The sequence below is a fragment of the Nipponia nippon genome, unplaced genomic scaffold (genome assembly GCF_047370975.1).
Source record: "Nipponia nippon isolate SJK-2023a ecotype South Korea unplaced genomic scaffold, ASM4737097v1 scaffold_27, whole genome shotgun sequence".
NCBI classification, from domain to species: domain Eukaryota; kingdom Metazoa; phylum Chordata; class Aves; order Pelecaniformes; family Threskiornithidae; genus Nipponia; species Nipponia nippon.
In genome coordinates this window covers 1,451,427-1,469,676 of record NW_028262344.1, presented here as the reverse complement: position 1 = coordinate 1,469,676, position 18,250 = coordinate 1,451,427, and the positions used below count along the sequence as shown (strand labels likewise).

General features: G+C 67.8%; 4 protein-coding genes across 13 annotated transcripts; 2 read left to right on the top strand and 2 right to left on the bottom strand.

Annotated features, from left to right (window-relative positions):
• Positions 1-52: 52 nt before the first annotated feature.
• On the top strand, positions 53-6,965 carry LOC148055021 (actin filament-associated protein 1-like 2). Of its 8 annotated transcripts, XM_087762844.1 has the most exons (17): positions 53-239; positions 2,950-3,078; positions 3,162-3,236; positions 3,355-3,431; positions 3,689-3,779; positions 3,852-4,069; positions 4,146-4,325; positions 4,541-4,624; positions 4,823-4,919; positions 4,994-5,211; positions 5,298-5,428; positions 5,514-5,634; positions 5,742-5,850; positions 5,997-6,146; positions 6,260-6,420; positions 6,527-6,637; positions 6,744-6,965. In XM_087762844.1, the coding sequence occupies exons 1-17, from the start codon at positions 53-55 to the stop codon at positions 6,768-6,770; spliced, it is 2,166 nt and encodes a 721-aa protein (XP_087618970.1). In that variant the 3' UTR covers positions 6,771-6,965. The 8 variants fall into 8 exon arrangements, 7 of the variants coding, with proteins under 7 accessions (XP_087618970.1, XP_087618966.1, XP_087618965.1 ...); XM_087762840.1 differs by lacking the exon at positions 53-239 and having other exon boundaries at positions 508-3,078; positions 6,527-6,965; XM_087762839.1 differs by lacking the exon at positions 53-239 and having other exon boundaries at positions 508-3,078; positions 3,689-4,069.
• A 1,220-nt stretch (positions 6,966-8,185) lies between these two features.
• On the top strand, positions 8,186-14,399 carry FHIP2B (FHF complex subunit HOOK interacting protein 2B). Of its 3 annotated transcripts, none has more exons than XM_087762650.1 (17): positions 8,186-8,321; positions 8,433-8,511; positions 9,404-9,573; positions 10,456-10,560; positions 10,752-10,874; positions 11,055-11,231; positions 11,314-11,510; positions 11,590-11,698; positions 11,779-11,855; positions 12,027-12,216; positions 12,299-12,468; positions 12,552-12,674; positions 12,751-12,841; positions 12,922-13,065; positions 13,263-13,403; positions 13,482-13,582; positions 13,676-14,399. In XM_087762650.1, exons 1-17 carry the CDS (start codon positions 8,277-8,279, stop codon positions 13,779-13,781), a joined length of 2,148 nt encoding a protein of 715 aa, XP_087618776.1. In that variant the 5' UTR covers positions 8,186-8,276; the 3' UTR covers positions 13,782-14,399. The 3 variants fall into 3 exon arrangements, with proteins under 3 accessions (XP_087618776.1, XP_087618775.1, XP_087618777.1); XM_087762649.1 differs by having other exon boundaries at positions 12,024-12,216; XM_087762651.1 differs by lacking the exons at positions 11,590-11,698; positions 11,779-11,855 and having other exon boundaries at positions 12,024-12,216.
• Positions 14,400-14,501: 102 nt separating this feature from the next.
• Positions 14,502-16,343, bottom strand: NUDT18 (nudix hydrolase 18). Its single transcript, XM_087762654.1, has 3 exons — positions 16,036-16,343; positions 15,750-15,963; positions 14,502-15,295 (listed from the first exon to the last, which is right to left on the bottom strand). The coding sequence occupies exons 1-3, from the start codon at positions 16,189-16,191 to the stop codon at positions 14,700-14,702; spliced, it is 966 nt and encodes a 321-aa protein (XP_087618780.1). The 5' UTR covers positions 16,192-16,343; the 3' UTR covers positions 14,502-14,699.
• On the bottom strand, positions 16,252-17,808 carry LOC148055019 (uncharacterized). The gene is made up of 2 exons (XM_087762660.1): positions 17,803-17,808; positions 16,252-17,331 (listed from the first exon to the last, which is right to left on the bottom strand). Exons 1-2 carry the CDS (start codon positions 17,806-17,808, stop codon positions 16,252-16,254), a joined length of 1,086 nt encoding a protein of 361 aa, XP_087618786.1.
• Between the last annotated feature and the right edge of the window lie 442 nt (positions 17,809-18,250).

The following is an 18,250-nucleotide window of genomic DNA, read 5'->3' as shown; positions in this document are numbered from 1 at the left end:
TGCTTTCCCCCGGCCCCAGGTCCCTGCAGATGGCGGTGGTGCTCCGAGGAAGATGAAGGAGCCCTTCCCCGCCTTCCCCCCCGCCCCGGCCGGGCTGTGCTGTGCTGGGGGCCCGCAGGGCGTGTGCGAGCCCAGCCGGGCCGAGCCGAGCCGAGCCGGGCCAGTGCTTGCCCCGGTCCCGGTCCCGGTCCCGGTCCCGCCGCGATGTGAGCTCGCCCGCACCATGGCCCGGCAGAGAGGTACGGGGGGGTGCAAAGGGGTGCAGGGCCGCGGGAGGGGGGGGTGCGAGCCTGCAAAGGGGTGCAGGAGAGGGCAGGGGGTGTGCGTGGGGTGCAGGAGGGCGTGGGGGGGAGCCCACGGGGGTGCGAGTGGGGGAAGGGGGTGTGGAGGGGGAGGGGGGTGGTGGGGAAGAAGGAGAGGGTGTAAAAGGGGGAGAGGGGGGGGGTGGGGCGGTGGGATGGGTGCTGGGGAGGGAAGGGGTGCGAGGGATGAGGCGTGGGTGTCAGGGCTCGGGGTGTCAGAGCAAGGAGGGGGGTGCCTGGGTGCCCCTGGACACAGCGGGCTGCCGGTGCACGGTGCCGTGGCAGGGTGTGGGATGCCAGGACTTCTGCCAGCACCCTCCCTGGGGCAATTTGGGGGCACAGTGGCCATGGGGGGGGGCACCTCCGCCCCCGAGCCGTGGCCCGGAGCCTCCCTGCAGTGACGGGTCACGCTGCGGCCAGGAGCAGCTCCGGGCTCGGGGCGGCCTCCAGCCTCCTCCTCTGAGTCATCCTGCGCTGGGCGAGAGCCGCCCCGAGCGCTGGAGCAGGGCCCCGGGGTGCCCCCGAGCCGCTGCTCCCCCCTGCACCCCACGGCAGAGCAGGGCTGAGCCCGGGCACCTCTTGCCCCTCGTTGCACAGGTCAAAATGCACATGGCCATGGAGCAGAGGTGCCAGCCCCAAATCCCCCGGGTGTTGGCATCACCCAGGGATCGTGCGCTCCCATGGCATCCCTTGGGCAGCCCTCTCCTTCCTCCTCCTCTTCCTCGGACGAGGATGCCATCGGGCTGGGCCACGTCCCGCAGGAGCAGGGCGCTTTGCTAGGAGACGGCTGTGTGTTTGGGGGGGCGTTTTCCTCCCGCCCTGGAGACCGAGGCAGCTGTTTTTCATCTGGGCTGCCTTCCCTTGGCCCCAGCAGCAGGCAGCTGGCGTGGCCTCATGGGTGAGGGCAGCCCCTGCCTGACCCGCACCGAGCTGCGGGCACGGCCGGGCACCGCTGGGCACGGCTCCCCTGCCCCAACCGAGGGCATCGGAGCCGGCCCGAGGGAGCGCAGGGGGAGGTTGCAGGGAGGGCTGAGGGGGTGAGTGGACGCGGAGATGTCATTGCCGAGGAATTTGGCCTGGGCGGAGGAGAGGAGAAAGGGAGGGAGAGGAAGAGCCAGGCACACCGGGCATGGGGGGACAGTCTCCAACCCCTCTACGCTCACGCTCTGCCCGCAGGTCCCTTCGGCCAGCCCCTGCCCCAGCCCCTCCGCCGGTCCCCCAGGGAGCTGGTCCCCCCCCTTGCCTTCCCCAGTTTCCAGGGAAATCCAGATGTTTGGGCCCAGCTCCGGCATTGCTCAGCCTCGCTACCCTGCCAGATGTTTCCTCTCCCCCCGGGCAGGGGTGTGTTCTCCCCAGCCGGGGACACCGGGGAGGGGGACGGTGCTCCCCGCCGTGCCAGCACCTCCGCAGGGGCTTCTCCCATGTCCCCTGTAACACACGTGGGACCGGTGGGCTCCTTCCCCCTGCCCGCCCTCGCCTCCCCCGGGGGCTGCCGCTGTCTTTGGGGGTGCGTTGCATCCCCACCAGCCCGGAGCGGTGCGGGATGCAGGGATGTGGCAGGGCATGGGGATGCTGGGGTTGCCTGGGGCGTTGCAAGGAGTCACTGGGGCAGCATCCCAGCCAGTGTGGCTTCGCTGGGGTTGTCCCAGTGCTGTGCCTCTTCCAGTTGGGAAATGGCAGGGAGATGGTGAGGAGGGAGGCTGGGAGTGGAGCGGGGTGGCGTGGGGGAAGCCGGCACAGTCAGGCCCCGTGCCAGTGGGTTTTGACAGCGCGTCTGCAACATTTTATCTCAGCTGGGAGCAAGGAGCAGAGCCCGGAGTGGCCGGAGCAGAGCGATGCAAACCATTTCCAGATGCGCAGTAGGAAGAAGCCAGGGGGAGACGGGCAGTGACCCGGGGGGCCCGGGGGGCATCTGCCCGCTCCTGCGGTGGCAGCCGGAGGTGCCCAGGGCACGGGGGCTCTGGCCATGACGGAGCCGCTGCCGTTCGGGGTCGGAGGGACCCTCTCCCCGTGCCCGTAGCCCTCCGGGTCTCCCCCACCTCAGGGTGGCCATGGGGCGGAGGCAGTGCTGTCCCGTCCCACTGCGCACAGGACTCCTGTCTTCCCCGGCCGGGGCGAGGAGGCACAAAGCAGCTCCCTGTCCCCCTCCATCCCTCCCTCCTGGCACAGCAGGGTCGGGGTCCCTCGGAGCGGGCAGCGGGTGAATGCTCAGCATTTTTGGCCTGCCCAGAGCAGCCTTCATCAGCTGCTCCCATGCACCATGCCTCCTCCTCCTCCTCCTCCGCAGCACAGAGGAGCAGCACGTTGGGCCGCCTGGCGTGGCCCCGGCCATGGCTCCCCTCGCCCAACCGGGAACAAACCCGCTCTGTGAGTGCACACAGAGGAGCCTTCAGCGGTGCGGGTCCCCGTCCCCCCTCCTCATCCTCCCCCGGCACCCCGGGCCCGTCAATAGCAGGATTGTGCAGAGCCGGGGCAGGTGTCGGGAGCGGGGGCACGGCCGGCGGCCCGGGGCACGTAACCCCCACATCTGTTTGCTCGGCGTCGGAGAGCCCCTGCCAGCCCTGCCCAGTGCGGCAGGCAGGGGACGGGCATCCCTGCCCGCACCCTCCTCTGGCAGGGTGTGATGGCACGTCCCTGTCCCCTGCAGACCTGGACAAGCTGCTGTCAGACCTGCGGTCCTTTCTGCTCATCCTGGACCGGGAAAGCCTCAGTGCCGCAGCTCGGGCCAAGAAGAAGTCAGTGGCAGATCTCCTCTCCCGGCTGCAGAGCCCCTCGTGTGAGCGCGGGTCTGCGGGCGGGGGGCCGGGGTGGCAGGGAAGGGGCCGGGAGCGGGGCTGTGACTGGGCTCTCCCTCCGCAGCAGAGGATGCAGAGTACATGATCATGCGCTGCCTCTCGCCTTCCCTGGGGACCCCGCAGGGCCGGGCCAGCCCGGGTGAGTCGCACGCTCTGACCTGCACCCCATCTCCGCCAGCGGCTCATTGTGCGTGGCCGGGGATGCCCAGCTCCTCGCCGGCCCGGCACGCCACTGCCAGTCCTGCTTTTCCCCCCAGGAACCAGGACGGCGGATGGAACAGGAGGGAGAACCTGCGAGTGCCGCCCAGCCAGCACCCTGAGCCTGTATGGAGGGGTAAGGGTGGGCAGCAGAGGGGTGGGGGGCTGTGGGTGTGCAGGGGGGCTCGGGCAGCAGCACGGTGCTGGGATGGAATGGGAGAGGGGCACCCGGTGGCCGTCACACTGCAACCTTGCTCGCACGGGGGTCGGGCCAGGCTGGGAGGGTTCCCGTGCTGCCTGCCAGCTCTGGGCAGAGCCCCCCAGCAGTCCCTTGGGGACCCTATGAGGTTCACCCCAGGGGCAGCACCTTCGGAGCACCCCTTCTCTCCCCAGAGCAAGGTGCCGGGCATCTCACCGTCCCCACCAGCCGACGACTCCTACGAAGATGCCGAACCCCTTGGCCCTGGCAGAGACACTGGCTCCGGTGAGCACCCCACCGCATCCCCTCCCCGGCACCCGCATGCACCCAGCACCCTGATGCCGTCCTGGCTCTCAGGCGGTGCCGACACCGACAGCAGCCACTACGAGTCGTATGGGGAGGATGAGGATGGCGTGACGGACCGTGCCCACTACCTGCGGCGGCCCCCGGCCCCTGGCCCTGATGCCGAGCTCGCCAGCCGCCCCGAGGCGCAGCTCTGTGGCTTTCTCTGGAGGAAACGCTGGCTGGGGCAGTGGGCAAAGCAGCTCTTCATCGTCCGGGAGCATGTGCTGCTGGTGAGCGGCTGGAGGAGGATGGATGGAGGGTGGGAGCAGGTCCCCGAGCTCTGCTGACCCCGCCATGCCTCTGCAGTGCTTCAGGTGTGCCGCCGACCCGCAGCCGGTGCTGGAGCTGGACCTGCGGGGCTGCCACGTCGCCTACAAAGCCAAGCATGGCAAGAAGATGCCGCACGCCCTGAAGGTGACGGGGACGGCGGGTGAGGTGCTGGTCATCGGTTTCCAGAGCCGGCAGCAAGCTGAGGACTGGAGGAAGGTTTGGAGGTGTTGCAGCCTGGCAGAGCTCTGTGTGGGCAGGAGGGAGGGGTGGGCAGGGAGAAACGGGGGTACAGCCCTGCTGGGGTGCTCCCGAGGTGGCTGGGGATGACCCCATCTGTCCCCAGCTCCTCTCCCGTCCCAGGGGTGCCTGGAGCCCCGTTAGATGGGGGAGCGGGAGCCCGAGGCTGCAGCACTCCCCCTCTTCCTCGGTAGGTGATCGAAGAGGTCAGCAGCGATGCTCCGAGCGGGCTGGCAGCCATCAGCGTCCCAGCGTCGCCCTCCTTGAGGCTGGGCAGGGTGAGCCGCTTGTGCTCCCCCGGGAATCCCAAGCACGGGAAAGGGGCTGCCGGGGGTGTCAAGAGTACACCCCAATTCCCTGTCCCGCTGTCCCCCTTGGGTGATGCTGGGGAGGGTTGCATTGCCGGGGGGTGGGGGTCAGGGTGCAGGGGGCTTAAAACCTGCAGGGGATGGGGCTCTCTGGATCTCCATTCTCAGGCTGTCGGGTCCCAGCTCGGCAAGGAGGAGGAGAAGGAGGATCGCTCCCGGCAGAGCCCTGCCCGCAGCCCCCGGCCTGGAGAGGATGCTAAAGGAGGTGCGGCGCATGGGGACCGGGCAAAGGGGTGTCCCTGCACCCCGTGCCGCTGCTGATGGGGGATGCACCCACAGGTTTTCTGGCGGTGCGCCTGCGCGGGCGGTGGCAGCGGCTGTGGTGCGCGGTGCGGCAGGGAGCCCTCCGCATGTTCCCCGAGCCCGGCGGTGCCCAGCACCCCGTCTGCGCCCTGCGGCTGGAGGGCTGCGAGGTCTCCCCAGGGGCGGCCGCCGGCTCCCCGCAGCGCCTCCGCATCCGCATCGCCCAGCGGGGCCGGGAGCTTGCCCTGCTGCAGGTGAGAAACCACCGCGGCACCCCCGAGCCCCCCACATCCCTCGACGAGGGGGACCCGCTGAGCCCGGACCCTCTGCCCCACGCCAGACCCGTTCGGATGAGGAGAGGGAAGCCTGGCTGAAGACCCTGCAGGCCAGGGGAGGAGGGGAGCCGGCTGGCGACAGCCCCCGCACCGAGACCCCCAGGCTGGGCGATGCCAACAGCTGCCCCGCTGCGGGGTAAGGAGACACTGGCCGGGACATGGCCGGCCCAAGCCTTCCATCTCTGTTGTGGGCAGTAATGGGACCCCCCTCCTGCTTGCAGCGGGCTGCTGCTCCGCCGTGTCCCGACCCCCAACGCCTACATGGATGACCCCTTCGGGCAGCTCCCGCCAGCCGAGGCCCCCAAGCACCTCTACTCCAACATGGAGCGGCTGCAGCAGCTGGTAACCTCCACTGATGCACCTTGGCCCCCCATGCGAGCCCCAGGGCGAGCAGGATGGGCTCCCACCGTCCGCTTGCCCACGGGCTTCTCCCGGGCTTCCTTCTGCAGCAGCAGAGCTTGGACCGAGCAGTGCAAGGGCAGCGCAAGAGACCGGTGTCTGCGCTGCCCAGTGGTGCCTGCAGCAACGCCCCGGGCAGCACCCTGCCCTCGCAGGCAGGTGAGCAGGGGCTGGATGCTTCACCCAGGGGAGCAGCGGGGTCCCCCCATGCTGGGATGGAGGCTGCAGTGCCCACGAGCACGGTGTTGTGCTGTGATTCCTCTGCCCTTCTTCCCGAGCATCCTTCCTCTGCCCTTCCTCTTCAGCATCAGCAGCAGCTCTCCGGGGCAGGGCTGCCAGCCCGCAGCGGGCGAAGGTGAGCCCCAAGCTCCGGAGCAGGGATCTCTCCCGGTCCCAGCGCACCCTGACGCTGCCTGAGAGGAAAGGGACTCGGGACGGGCTGGATGTCCTCATCGGTAGGACTGCAGAGGGGCTCTACCCCTGTGTCGGGGGGTGCCTGGCCCTTGTCCGAGCAGCCGGCAGGGTCAAGGGGTGGCTGGGCTTGGCAGTGCCCCTGCTGTCCTTGCAGGGAAGAGAGCCTTCCCCAAGCTGGAGGAGAAGGTGGGGCAGCTGGAGAGGGCCTGCCGCATGAAGGGCAGGCTGAAAGCTGGCTCCGAGATGAACCTGCTGGCCATCGGCAAGTCACTGAAGGGCCACATCACCGCCACGGCCAGCTCGGCTGGCTCCGAGGTAGAGGGGCACCGGGGATGGGCACTGGGGAAGGCACGGGCTGCAGGGAGTGTGAAGGGTTCGGGAAGGCAGGCATCACCCTGTCTCCACTCCATTTTTCCAACAGGGCTCATTCCTCACGCCGCTGTTGAAGCGCACCGCGTCGGCGAAGAGCGCCCTGAAGCCATCTCCCTCCCCGGTCATCGTCGAGAAGGGAAAAGTGCTGCAGAAGAGAAAGGTACCGGCCGGGACCTGCGTGGGGCAGGCAGAGTTAAGGTGAGCCGGGTACCACGCGTGGCGCTGGGACGTGGAGGGGTTGACCACCTGTCTCGGCCGCTCTCCAGGAGTGGGAGATGAAGTCTGCGATGTGACCAGCGCTGCAGCGGCCCCGGGGCAGCACCCACCCCGCAGACGTACCTGCCGGACCGGGCATCTCTCAGCAGAATGTAGGGCTGCACGTGGATCGTGCAGGACCAGCCTGGTGTCTGTTTTTTAACCATCAGTATCAACGCTACAACTATGCACATCTATTTTTTATATATATATATATATACATATAAACTTTCTGTCTGTGGGTTTCTAGTTTCTCTGGCGCGAGGGCTGGAGGGTGGCGAGCCCCTTGCAGGCTCGCTGTCTTCTCGCCCATCCCAGCACCTTGGTTTTGCGGCACGGATTTCCCGGTTGCAACCTCATGAGCCACCGACTCTGTCCCCGGCACGGGTCCGGTCGAAACGGCGCACCGGCAGCACCCCAGCCCCCCGGGGGACACCCGCTTGCAGGGGTGGGTGCAGATGCACCCCGGACCGAGGAACCGGGGGGGACACAGAGTGGTGGGGGCTGCTTGGGGCACCTAATTGCACCTTCCCTGGAGTCGGTGGGACCCGGGCTGGGCCCTGGGCTGCTTTCCAGCAGCTGTGTTCGTCATGGCTTGTTTTCAATTGTAGAAACTTTTTTTTTTTTTTTAAGGATTAAAAAAAAAAAAAAAACATGACATTTGGCTTTTGCTGGGTTGTGCCATGGGAAGAGGTGAGCTGGGCAGGGGGCCTGTCCTTGTCCTGGTGGCTGGTGTGCACGGGGGGGCTGTCCCCATCTGGGTGTAAGGGGTGCACGGGGGGCTGTCCCCATCCCGGTGCAAGGGGTGCACGGGGGGCTGTCCCCATCCCAGTGCGAGGGGTGCATGGGGGCTGTCCGCATCCCGGTGTAAGGGGTGCATGGGGGGCTGTCCCCCTTCCAGTGTGAGGGGTGCACGGGGGGCTGTCCCCATGCCAGTGCGAGGGGTGCATGGGGGGCTGTCCCCATCCTGGTGCATGGGGGCTGTCCCCCTCCCAGTGCAAGGGGTGCACGGGGGGCTGTCCCCATCCCGGTGTAAGGGGTGCACGGGGGGCTGTCCCCTTCCCAGTGCACGGGTGGCTGTCCCCATCCCGGTGCAAGGGGTGCACGGGGGTGGTGTCCCCATCCCGGTGCACGGGGGGCTGTCCCCATCCCGGTGCGAGGGGTGCACGGGGGGGGTGTCCATGCCCACCCCAGGGCTGCCCCCCGGAGCAGTTTTAGGGCTAAGGGACCTTTCCAAACCCTCCGTCCCAAATACTCCTCCAACCCCCCCGACCCTCTCCAGCCCCCGTCCCTCCCCGCTCCCCCACTCCCTCCGCCCCCCAATCCCTCCCCATCCCGGTCCCGTCCCCCCTCCTCCGCCGTCCCCTGCTCCCCAAACCCAGCCGGAGCCCCGGAGCGGAGCCGCCGGGGGAGGTACCGCGGCCGGGCCGCCCTCCCCTCCCGGGGCCGGGCGGAGCCACCGCGGCGGGGCCGCGCCGGGGCGCAGCGGAGCCGCCACCGGGAGCGGGACCGGGGTCGGTGGAGGGGCCGGGGGGGTCGCAGCCATGCTGAGCCGGCTGGGAGCCCTGCTGCAGCAGGCGGTGGAGACGGTGAGCCGGCGGGGGGGGGACCGGGGGCACGGCGGGATCGGGACCGGGAGCGGGGGCGGGGGGGGAGGGAGGAGGTTCATGCACCCCTGACCCCGACCCCGGTGTGCGCAGCGGGAGCCCAGCGTGGACCTGCTGGAAGCCTTCACCGAGCACTGGAAGGGCATCACTGGCTACTACCTGGAGGCCACGGGTGAGTGGGGTGCAGGGAGAGGGTCCCTGTAGGATGGGGTCCCTGTGGTGTGGGAATAAGGCCCCCATGGTGTGGGAAGAGGGTCCCCGTGTCCTGGGAGAGGGTCCCTGTGCCCTAAAATAGGGTTGTGTGGCCTGGGAATAAGTTCCCTGTGCCCAGGGAGGGGGTCTCCATGCCCTGGAACAGGAGCCCGTGCCCTGGATCGGGACCCCAGGGCACCCTGCCGACCCCAGTGCACTGCAGCTGACCTGGCACGCGGGGCTTTGGCATGGGACACCCATTCCCATACCCCGGGAGGATTTATCCAGCCGAGCGCTTGGCCCGGCCCCGACCCCCCTGCACACCGGCGGGGTCAGCACAGGGGGTTTGGGTGGGTGCAGATTCTCCTTGGAGCGATTGCAGGCTGGGGCATGTCCCTCTCCGGGAGCGTGCTGCTCTCCGGGAGCACTAAAAGCAGGGCCTGGAATGCTTCAGCCCTTTTCCCAGCAGGATCTCGGTCCTTCCCGCTTGGCTCCCGCTGCCCTTTCCCCTCCTGGGCTGTGCCGGAGGGTCTCCAAGCCTGGCAGTGCCAGGCAGCCCCCCGGACAGCCGGCAGCTCCGACCGCGGCTCTGGCACCGGCGGGGACAGCCGGCGGCTTGCTAGGCCGTGAGCGGAAGGAGCAGCCTCGAGTGCTGCTGGGACTCCACCATCACATTGCCATCTAGCGTCGTCCCCGCTAACAGTGGTGGAGGGGGATTCTGGGCCGGCACGGCTCGGGGTGCTGCTGGCGAGCACCCCACATTTCCACCTGGGCACCCCACCGTGCATCGCTCCCCTTGCCGAGCCCGGCAGCACGCTGCCGGTGCCTTGGGGGGACATGCTGCAGCCCCCCCCCGGATCCTGTGTCTGCAGACGAGAGCATCCCCGCCAGACAGACGGACATCCCCTGGCGCCTCAAGCAGATGCTGGACATCCTGGTGTACGAGGAGAAGCAGCGCCCGGCGGGGGAAGCCGGGCCATGCCTCGAGTACCTGCTGCAGCACAAGGTCCTGGAGACCCTCGGCACGCTGGGCAAGGCGGAGGTGGGTGTACGGGCACTGGGAAAGCCGCTTTGGGGGTGCTGAGCCCCCCTGTGCTGCAGCACCACAGCCTTTTCCACCTGCTTTGCATGGTGCTGCTCAGTAATTTTAATTTTGAAGCTCTTCTAGCCAGGCAACAGGAGTTTGCGGAGCGCAAGCTGGTCGGGGTGCTTTGCTTTTTTTGAGGGGCTGGATTGCTCCGTGTCAGATCCCCATTGGGACCCTTTCTGCTGCTCCTCCGAATGGCTCTTGCACCCCATCACGTCCCTGTGTGCACGGGAAGGGTGTTTTTCACACCAGCAGCCTGTTTGCACAACTGGCACGTTGCTGCTTGGGTTCGCAGGACAGGGTGTTTTTAGACGACACCCTCTCAAAGTAAATGTTCCCCAAATATAACAGCTCTGCTGTTCCTTTGTTGCTAATAATAATGAGGCTCCCTATAAATAACCTTTTATTCGAACATAAGCAAACGCTAGTGCAGGGTGGGCTTCAGAAACGCGTGCTGGCCCTTCCGTGGCCACGAGGATTTGGGTTTTTGGGGTGCTGGGCTTTAACTCCCCATCTCTTGCATTGTAGCGGTGGGAAAGGGGAAATAATCCCCTGCCTTTTTTCTCTGCAAGAGAGCTCAATTCAGAGAACTGAGTTCAGTCCCAAATTGCTAAAGGGAGAGGAGCCCAGGGCAGGTGGGAGGTCCTGGGGGGTCCATGGGCCCCTTTGCATCATTTTGAGGGAGCAAAACTGGGGTCTCTGCTGAGAGTGTTCTTGCAAGCCACCCACGCTGACTGCTGGGTGACGTGGCAGGCGATTTGGGGCAATTACAGGGTAATCAGGTACACAAACAGGTAACTGGGCTCTCGCTGATGCCTCTCCCCATCTCCTTCCCAGTACCCCCCCGGGATGAGGCAGCAGGTCCTCCTCTTCTTCAGCCGGGTGCTGGGGCAGGTCCAGCACCCACTCCTGCACTACCTCAACGTGCACAGGCCGGTGCAGGTGAGCTCGGTGCCTGGGGGCTTGTCGGTCCCCGGCTGGCAGTGCCGCCAGCGATGCAGCCTGCTGAGACTGGCCGCATCCCTGCCAACGCTGCCGGGAACCGATGCCCGCGGTAACGGGGCAGCACTGCTGCACCCAGGCAGGGTGGGAGAGCAGCCAGCACCCCAGCATCCCTCTCCCTGCCCTGCCAGAAGCTGCTCCAGCTCAGCGGCGACCGCCTGGGCTCCGGCACAGAGAAGGAGGAGGTGCAGTTCGCAGCCGTCCTCTGCACAAAGATCAAGCAGGATCCCACCCTGCTGGTGTATATTCTGGAGGTGAGCAGCCCCTGGGCATCCCTGTGCTGGTGGGACATGTATGGGGTCATCTATGGGGTCTGGCTCATTTAACTGAGCTTTTTCACGTGCTTTGCAGCTCCATCCCCACCGCAAAGCTCCTCGGGGTGAGTGGGAGGAAGGTGGTGGATACGATGCTTTGCTGCTCCTCTTCCTCTCCAGGGCAAGAGCATCCTGAATGGGAGGAGAGCCCAGGAGCTGCCGGCCAGCCCTGTGAAAGAGGGTGCAGAGGATCCCCCGGGCACCGCCGCCGCTGCTGGGTGCCCCCCAGCCGAGCCCTCCCCGCCACGGAGGGACAGCAACCTCGTCACGTCCTTGGTGGGGCTCTGCAAGAGCAAGGTAGGGGGAAAAGGCTGGCAAGGAGGGGATGGCGGGCACCGCCGGTCGTGTGACACCGCCTCTCTCCTCCTCCTCCTCGCAGAAGAGCAGGGTCGCGCTGAAGGCTCGGGAAAACCTGCTCTTGCTCGTCGGGCTCGCCCAGGAGGCAGCTGCTGCCTGCCTGGTGCGGAGCAGCGTCTTGTGCCAGCTGCTGACGGAGCATCTCTGTGACCTCTACAGCGCCGTGCCCACCTGCACCGACCCTGCCGATGTCCTCGCCCTGGAGAGGGCCAGCTGGAGGTAAGGTGGGCGCCGGGCAGGGTGGTCCCCAGGCACCGCCGAGGCTTTGCTGCAGCCCCACGTCCTCTACCCCACGCAGGTCACAGGGTGATGCTGCCGGCGATGGGGTTTTCCCGGGGAAGGAGAGCCTGGCTGCCTTCTTCGGCTGGCTGGACTACCTCGATGAGCTGGTGATGGGTGCCCACCCGGTAAGGAGCGCCCGGCCGGCCCTGCAGAGCACGGCAGCCCCCTGCCCGTGCTGCGGCTCAGCCTCTGCCGTCACCCACAGGTCGTGGCAGATGCCATCGCTGAGGCCGTGGAGGAAAAGTTTTTCCAGGGCACCCTGCAGCCGCAGCTCCTGCAGATGTGAGTGTCTGAGGCACAGGACAGCAGCTGGGAGAGAGTTTCTCTATCAAGGACCCCCTCGGGGCCGGGACCACGGGGTTCCCCTTGCCTGCACCTCCTTTTTCCCCGCTGTGAGATGCCGTGGTACTGTCTCAGGACACCCCTTGCAGCATCCCACCCTGTCCCCAGCAGGTCTGAGCTTGCCGTCCTCAGCACCACAGCCATGCTGACGGGCACGGTGCGGCAGATCCACTCGTCCCCCCTGCTCCACCGCCTCGTGCTCTTCTTACTGGGGCCGGACCGGCACCCCGAGACCCCGGGGGATGCCCCCCACCCTCTGCGCACCCAGCTCATCGACCGCTGCAACCACCTCTCCGATGAGGTGAGCCCCACCCTGGGGTGGGGGCAAACGGGCAATACTGGGGGACTGTGCCGGTGGTCTCACCCCGCTCGCCGTGCCGCAGATCAGCCTGGCCAGCCTACGGCTCTTCGAGGAGCTCCTGCAAAAGCCCCACGAGCACGTGGCACACAGCCTGGCGCTGAGGAACCTGGAGGCGAGGGGCTACCTGCAGCGTGGCCCCCCCATGCCCGATGACCGTGGACCCCCTGAACTGGACCCCGATGAGGACGGGCTGTGAGTTGGGGGGACCGGGGCAGGGCGAGGGGGGGCAGCGCCCTGGCACCCACCCAGCTAATGCCCCTGCGCTGGCCCCACAGGGACCTGGAGGAGGATCCCTATTTCACTGATGGATTCCCAGATGCCGGCTTCAGGATGGCGAAAAAGCCTCCGCTGGGATCAGCCCCATCGGCGAAGGGGCAAGTGAGCGAGGTGGTCAGCAGGTAGGGATTTGCAGGGGCTGCTCTAGCATGGAGGGGGCTGCATCCCCCCTCCACATCCCTCTCCCCTCTCTTCCAGCTTCCTCTGCCTGGTCCCCGAGGAGGCGAAGACCTCCTTGTGCATGGAGGAAGGCGGCTACGACACCTACGTGCACGATGCCCTGGGCATGGTGAGCGGCTGGGGGGGGTCCCCATCCCTGGCGGTGCTGGCCCCCACTCCGGCTCTCACCCACCATCGCCCCCCCGCCAGGTCCAGGCGTGCCGTGCCAGCGCGGCCCTGTGGGGGTGGCCACTAGCCCCCCGGCCCCTCGATGCCTGCCATCCCGAAGTGACATTTTACGAGGGCCATTTCCTCAAGGTGCTGTTTGACCGGATGACTCGGATCCTGGACCAGGTAGCGGGGTGGCCAGCCGAGATGCCGGGGACGTACCCGGGTCCCTACTGCCCTCTGCCCCTTGCCTTGACATGGCTGGGGGGACTTTTCCCCCCAAAGGGCTCTCCGCTTGTCCCCACTATGGGGGTCCCAGGGGCGGGGGGAGGGACACAATTGGCCACGCCAGCTCCTGCTGAGCGTCCCCCCCGCTGTCCCAGCCCTACAGCCTGAACCTGCAGGTGACCTCGGTGCTGTCCCGCCTGGCCGCCTTCCCCCATCCCCACCTCCACGAGTACCTGCTGGACCCCTACCTCAACCTGGCACCCGGCTGCCGCTCACTCTTCTCCGTCCTCGTCAGGGTAATGTCACCTGCTGGGGTGGGGGGGACGGGGACATCCCCCCTTGAAACGGAGCCTGATTCTTCCTGCTCCCTGCAGGTGATCGGGGACCTGATGCAGCGGCTCCAGCGTGTGCCCCATTTCAGGGCCAAGCTGCTCCTGGTGCGCCGGCAGCTCATGGGGCTGGTGCCCGGCGAGCAGTAAGTGGGGGGGGGGGGGCACGGGATGGGGGCAACGCATGCCCTTTGAGGGGACTGTACCCCACAGAGCCCCCATTGCTCATCTCCCCACAGGATGGACCATGTGATGCTCTTCAAGGGGGTGGTGGTGCTGGAGGAGTTCTGCAAGGAGCTGGCTGCCATTGCTCTGGTCAAGGGACCGCCGGAGGGGCCCCCCTGAGCTGCGGCTCCCCGGCCCCCCGCCGAGCACCCGCTCTTCGGCCGGGCTGTGGTGGCCACCGGGGATGGCCCAAGCCATGTGCCGGTAGCCTCAGACCGGCATGTCCCCAGTAGCTGGGCATGGTGGTGGCATCCCAGGAAGGACACTAGCCTCACAGCGCCCGGCGAGGAGGAAGAGGAGGCACAGAGTCCTTCACCACCGCCTTGGCCAACCTGGAGGTGATGCCACGTCCCCAGTGCAGGATGCGGCCCCTCTGGGTGCAAAGTGAACCGTGCCGCCTTTCCTCCTGGGTGGTGGGTTCCTGCTCCCCCTGCCCCATGTCGGAGCTGCCCCAAGCCCCCACCAACCTCAAGCAGGATTTTTTCTGGCAATAATGGGATGCGTGGGCACAGTGCTGTCCTCTGCCGGCGTGGGGCAATGCCACCCCCTCGGCTGCAATAACTCAATCATCTCCCGTGGTGCTGGGGCATGGGGTGCATGTGTGCATACGTGTGTGTGTGTGTGTGTGGTTGTGGCTCCTGCCTGGCAGGGACGGTGCACCCCGAACCCCGCCCAGCCGGACACCCTGTCCCCTGGGTGATGGGACTCTGCTACAATAAAGCCGTGAGCTCGGCACCACGCGCTGTGCCCCCGCCATCTATACTGCGCCCGTCCCCCTTCCCAAGCATCCCCCAAAACCGGACTCCCCAATCCCTCCCCCTTCAACTGCAGCCAGGTGGATGCAAGAAGCAGCAGCCGGGTTTATTTCTGATCTGGCTGGCTCTCGGCCCTCCCCATGCCCTGCCCCAAAACATCCCCCCGGCCACGGGCAGCACATCGGGGGCTCTCCCCTTCAGCACTGCAAGCAGGACCCCCCCGGCCACATGTCCCAGCTGGACCCCCCGTGCCCAAAGCCGGGCTGCCGGGGCTAACTGGGCACTAGCTGCGGACAGGCACCGTGGCCGCAGCATGGAGCCGCTGCAGGATCCTGCCCCTCAGGCTCTCCTCCTCCACTCGCCACCAGTGGAAAGCAGGGCTGCGGGGCTCGGGGGGAGCAGCCCTGGCACTGCCAGGTGGGATGCTCAGCAGCATGTTGAAGCAAATACCATCGCCCCCCCCGGGACCCCCAGCCCGGTGCTGCAGCCCCAGCAGCCCCAGGGGTCCGGGGCAGGGGTCCGGTGGCAGGCAGTCCCGCAGCAGCCGCAGCGCAGGCAGGCGGAGACCCCTGCGGAGCTCAGCCGGGGACGTGCCGCAGGCCACCACGGGCAGGTGGGGGGTCCCGGCCGTGCCCAGCAGCACCCAAAGGTCCTCGGCGTCATTGGCAAAGGCCACCAGGAGCCGCAAGCAGAGCAGGGTGCAGGGCAGCTCCTGCGGCAGCGTGGGAGGGTGCGGGGGGCTGCGGCGGTAACGAGCGGCGAGGTCCAGCAAGGGCAGGATGTCCGGGGCTCGCAGCGGCAGCGCGGAGGGGTCCCCAGCCCACCACGCCGCTTGCAGGGACTCGGCGTCAGCCTCCTCCAGGGTCTTCAGGGTCCCGCCTGTGGGCAGACAGCGATGTCGCAGCACAGGGGTGCTGGGGGATGGCAATGACCTGGCACAGGGGTGGCGGGGGACAGCAGGACCCCGGCACTGCGCTGGCAGCGGGTGCCAGTGCCCAGTCATGGGGCTGGTGGGGGACACCGATACCCCATCACAGGGCTGATAGGGGACACCGATACCCCAGCACGGGGCTTGTACTGGTGATGGTGCTGGCAGGGGACAGTGATGCCCTGGCACGGGGCTGGCTGAGGATGCTGATGCCAGTTATTGGGCTAGCAGGGGATGCCAATGCCCTGGCACAAAGGTGGCAGGGGACACCAGTGACCTGGCACAGGGCTGGCTGGGGATGCCGATACCCATCATGGGGCTGGCAGGGGACACCGATGCCCCAGCCCGGGGCTGCCAGCATCCTTCCCACACCCCTTCAAAGCACCCAACGGCACAGGCACGCACCGGTGGGGCGCGCGAGGAAGGCGAAGCGGATCCACGCCGGCCCCCTCTCCTCCAGCGCCAGCAAGGTGAGGGGTTCGCACTCCAGCCCCGTCTCCTCCTTCACCTCCCTCCGCATGGCGGCCACGATGCTCTCGCCAGGCTCCATCCTCCCGGCCGGCAGGTACCACTTCCCGCGGCACTCGGGCTTGGCCTCCTGCACCAGCAGCACCCTGTCCTGCGGGGACGGAGAGGGGTCGGGTGGGCACCGGGTGCCACCAGGGTGGGGGTCCCGCGGGGGCTGCCTCACCTCCTCATTGAAGAGCACGGCCAGGACGACGTAGCAGGCGTTCCTCCCCAGGCGGATGGGGCCGGCGGGTGGGTGGGGACCCTCAAAGCTCACCCTCACGTCCCAGCCGCCGCCACCCAGCACCGCATCCAGCTCCGCCGCCGGAGCCTCCCCCATGGGACCGGGGACCCCACGGGCTGGATGGGGAGCGGGGGAGCCGAGCCCTCAGGCACCCACTCAGGGTGTAGCGGGGTTTTGGGGTGGGGAGGGCACCCCCCAGACGTGCAGGCGGGGGGAGAGGGAGCCCCGGCGCTGGCTGGGCTGGAGGAGGCGGTGAGGGAGGGGGTCCAGCAATTGCGAGGTGCCCGGGGAGGTGCAATGCGGGAAGGGGTCGCCCAGCGGCTGCAGGGTGCTGGAGGGGAAGGGCTTGCTGGACTGGAGGACGTGGAGGGGGGTGTAAGAGGGGAAGGATCTGCTGGGCTGGGGGGGGACGTAGCAAGGGAAGAGCTCGGTGGCCTTGGCGATGCAGGGAGGGGTGCAGTAGGGAAAGGGTCTGCTCGACTGGGGGATGCCCAGGGGGGCGAAGGAGGGGAAGGGCTGGCTGGACTGCAGCGCGTAGGAAGGGAAATAGTAAGGGAAGGGGTCGCTAGGCTTGGGGAGGCGGGGGGGGCTGCGGTAGTGGAAAGGCTTGCTGGACTGGGGGAGGCATGGGGGGGCACAGTAGGGGAAGGGCTGGCTCGACTGCAGGGTGTAGAGGGGGCTGTAGGGGAAGAGCTCGCTGGATTCGGGGATGCGGGGAGGGCTGCGGTAGAGGAAGGGCTGGCTCGATTGCAGGATACACGGGAAGCTGAAATAAGTGAAGGGTTTGCTAGATTGGAGGAGGTAGGGGGGAAAGGGTTTGCTGGACTGGGGAACGCTGGGGGGAAAGGGGCGGCTAGACTGGGGGATGCTGGGGGAGAAGGGCCTGCTGGACTGGGGGATGCCCGGGGTGGGGTAGGAGAAGGGCTCGCTGGGCTGCGGGGTGCATGGAGGGCTGGGCCAAGGGCAGGAATCGGCCGGCTGCGGGGGCCAGGGTGTGCTGGACTGCAGGGCGCTATAGGGGAAGGGCTGGTCGGAGTAGGGGGTGCATAGGGGGAACAGCGTGGGGGACTGCGGGGTGCAGGGGGGCGAGCTGGGCTGCAGGGTGCAACAGGGGAAGGGCGAGCCCAGCTGCGGGGTGTGAGGCGGGGTGCAGCGGGAGAAGGGTCTCCGGGACTGCAGGGTGCACCCAGAGGTGCAGGAGCAGAGACGGGCTTGCTGCCTGGCAGGGGAGGTGCACTAGGGCGGGGGGTTGCGGGGTGCAATAGGGGAAGGGTCTGGGGAGCTGCAGGGTGCAAGGGGGAAGGGTCTGGGGTGCAGGGTGCAATAAGGGAGGGGTTTGGGGTGCAGCAAGGGAAGGGTTTGGGGGCTGCAGGGTGCAATAAGGGAAGGCTTTGGGGTGCAGGGTGCAGCAAGGGAAGGGTCTGGGGGCTGCAGGGTGCAATAAGGGAAGGCTTTGGGGTGCAGGGTGCAGCAAGGGAAGGGTCTGGGGGCTGCAGGGTGCACCGGGGGGCGCGGGAGGGGAGGGCAGGGGAGCAGGGCCGGAGTGCAGGCAAGGGGCGCAGGGCGCCCGCAGCCCCCGCTCCCCCCGCGCATGCGCCAAGGCACTCACCGCGTCCCGGGGGCTCCGCCGCGCGGGCCCCGCCCACCTCGCTCGCCGCCCATTGGCCGCCCCGCGAGGGCAACTCGCTTTCTATTGGTTAACCCTGCCGCCATTTCCTCGCAGGGCTGCGGGGCGGGGCTTAGCCTTAAAGGCGCCGGGAGCGGCGTGGCAGGGTTGGTGGTGCCGGGCGCCTGGTGCGCGTGGCGCCGGCGGTGCCGATTGCAGCGTGCCTGTTGCCCGGTGCTCATTGCACGGTGCCCATTGCATTGCCCGTGCACTGCACGGCCCCTGCTCCATCTCCCGCAGCGCGTGGGGCTCCACGCGGCGCAGGGTGCACGTTGCACGGTGCTCGTTGCTCTGTGCCCGTTGCACGGTGCATGGCGTGCACTGCACGGCCCCTGCTCCATCTCCCGCAGCGCGTGGGGCTCCACGCGGCGCAGGGTGCACGTTGCACGGTGCACGTTGCACGGCGCTCATTGCACGGTGCCCATTGCACGGTGCATGGTGTGCACTGCACGGCCCCTGCTCCGCGTCCCGCAGCACGTGGGGCTCCAT

Excerpts from the sequence above, each read along its gene's own strand:
- LOC148055021 (XM_087762838.1), top strand. The coding sequence starts at position 2,556 with ATGCACCATGCCTCCTCCTCCTCCTCCTCCGCAGCACAGAGGAGCAGC. Across the intron at positions 3,237-3,354 it reads GCAGGGCCGGGCCAGCCCGG|GAACCAGGACGGCGGATGGA; the intron begins GTGAGTCGCACG and ends TTTTCCCCCCAG. Across the intron at positions 3,432-3,688 it reads CCCTGAGCCTGTATGGAGGG|AGCAAGGTGCCGGGCATCTC; the intron begins GTAAGGGTGGGC and ends TTCTCTCCCCAG.
- FHIP2B (XM_087762649.1), top strand. The coding sequence starts at position 8,277 with ATGCTGAGCCGGCTGGGAGCCCTGCTGCAGCAGGCGGTGGAGACG. Across the intron at positions 13,066-13,262 it reads TGACTCGGATCCTGGACCAG|CCCTACAGCCTGAACCTGCA; the intron begins GTAGCGGGGTGG and ends CCGCTGTCCCAG. Across the intron at positions 13,583-13,675 it reads GGGCTGGTGCCCGGCGAGCA|GATGGACCATGTGATGCTCT; the intron begins GTAAGTGGGGGG and ends ATCTCCCCACAG.
- NUDT18 (XM_087762654.1), bottom strand. The coding sequence starts at position 16,191 with ATGGGGGAGGCTCCGGCGGCGGAGCTGGATGCGGTGCTGGGTGGCGGC. Across the intron at positions 15,964-16,035 it reads CCGTGCTCTTCAATGAGGAG|GACAGGGTGCTGCTGGTGCA; the intron begins GTGAGGCAGCCC and ends CCGTCCCCGCAG. Across the intron at positions 15,296-15,749 it reads CTTCCTCGCGCGCCCCACCG|GCGGGACCCTGAAGACCCTG; the intron begins GTGCGTGCCTGT and ends GTCTGCCCACAG.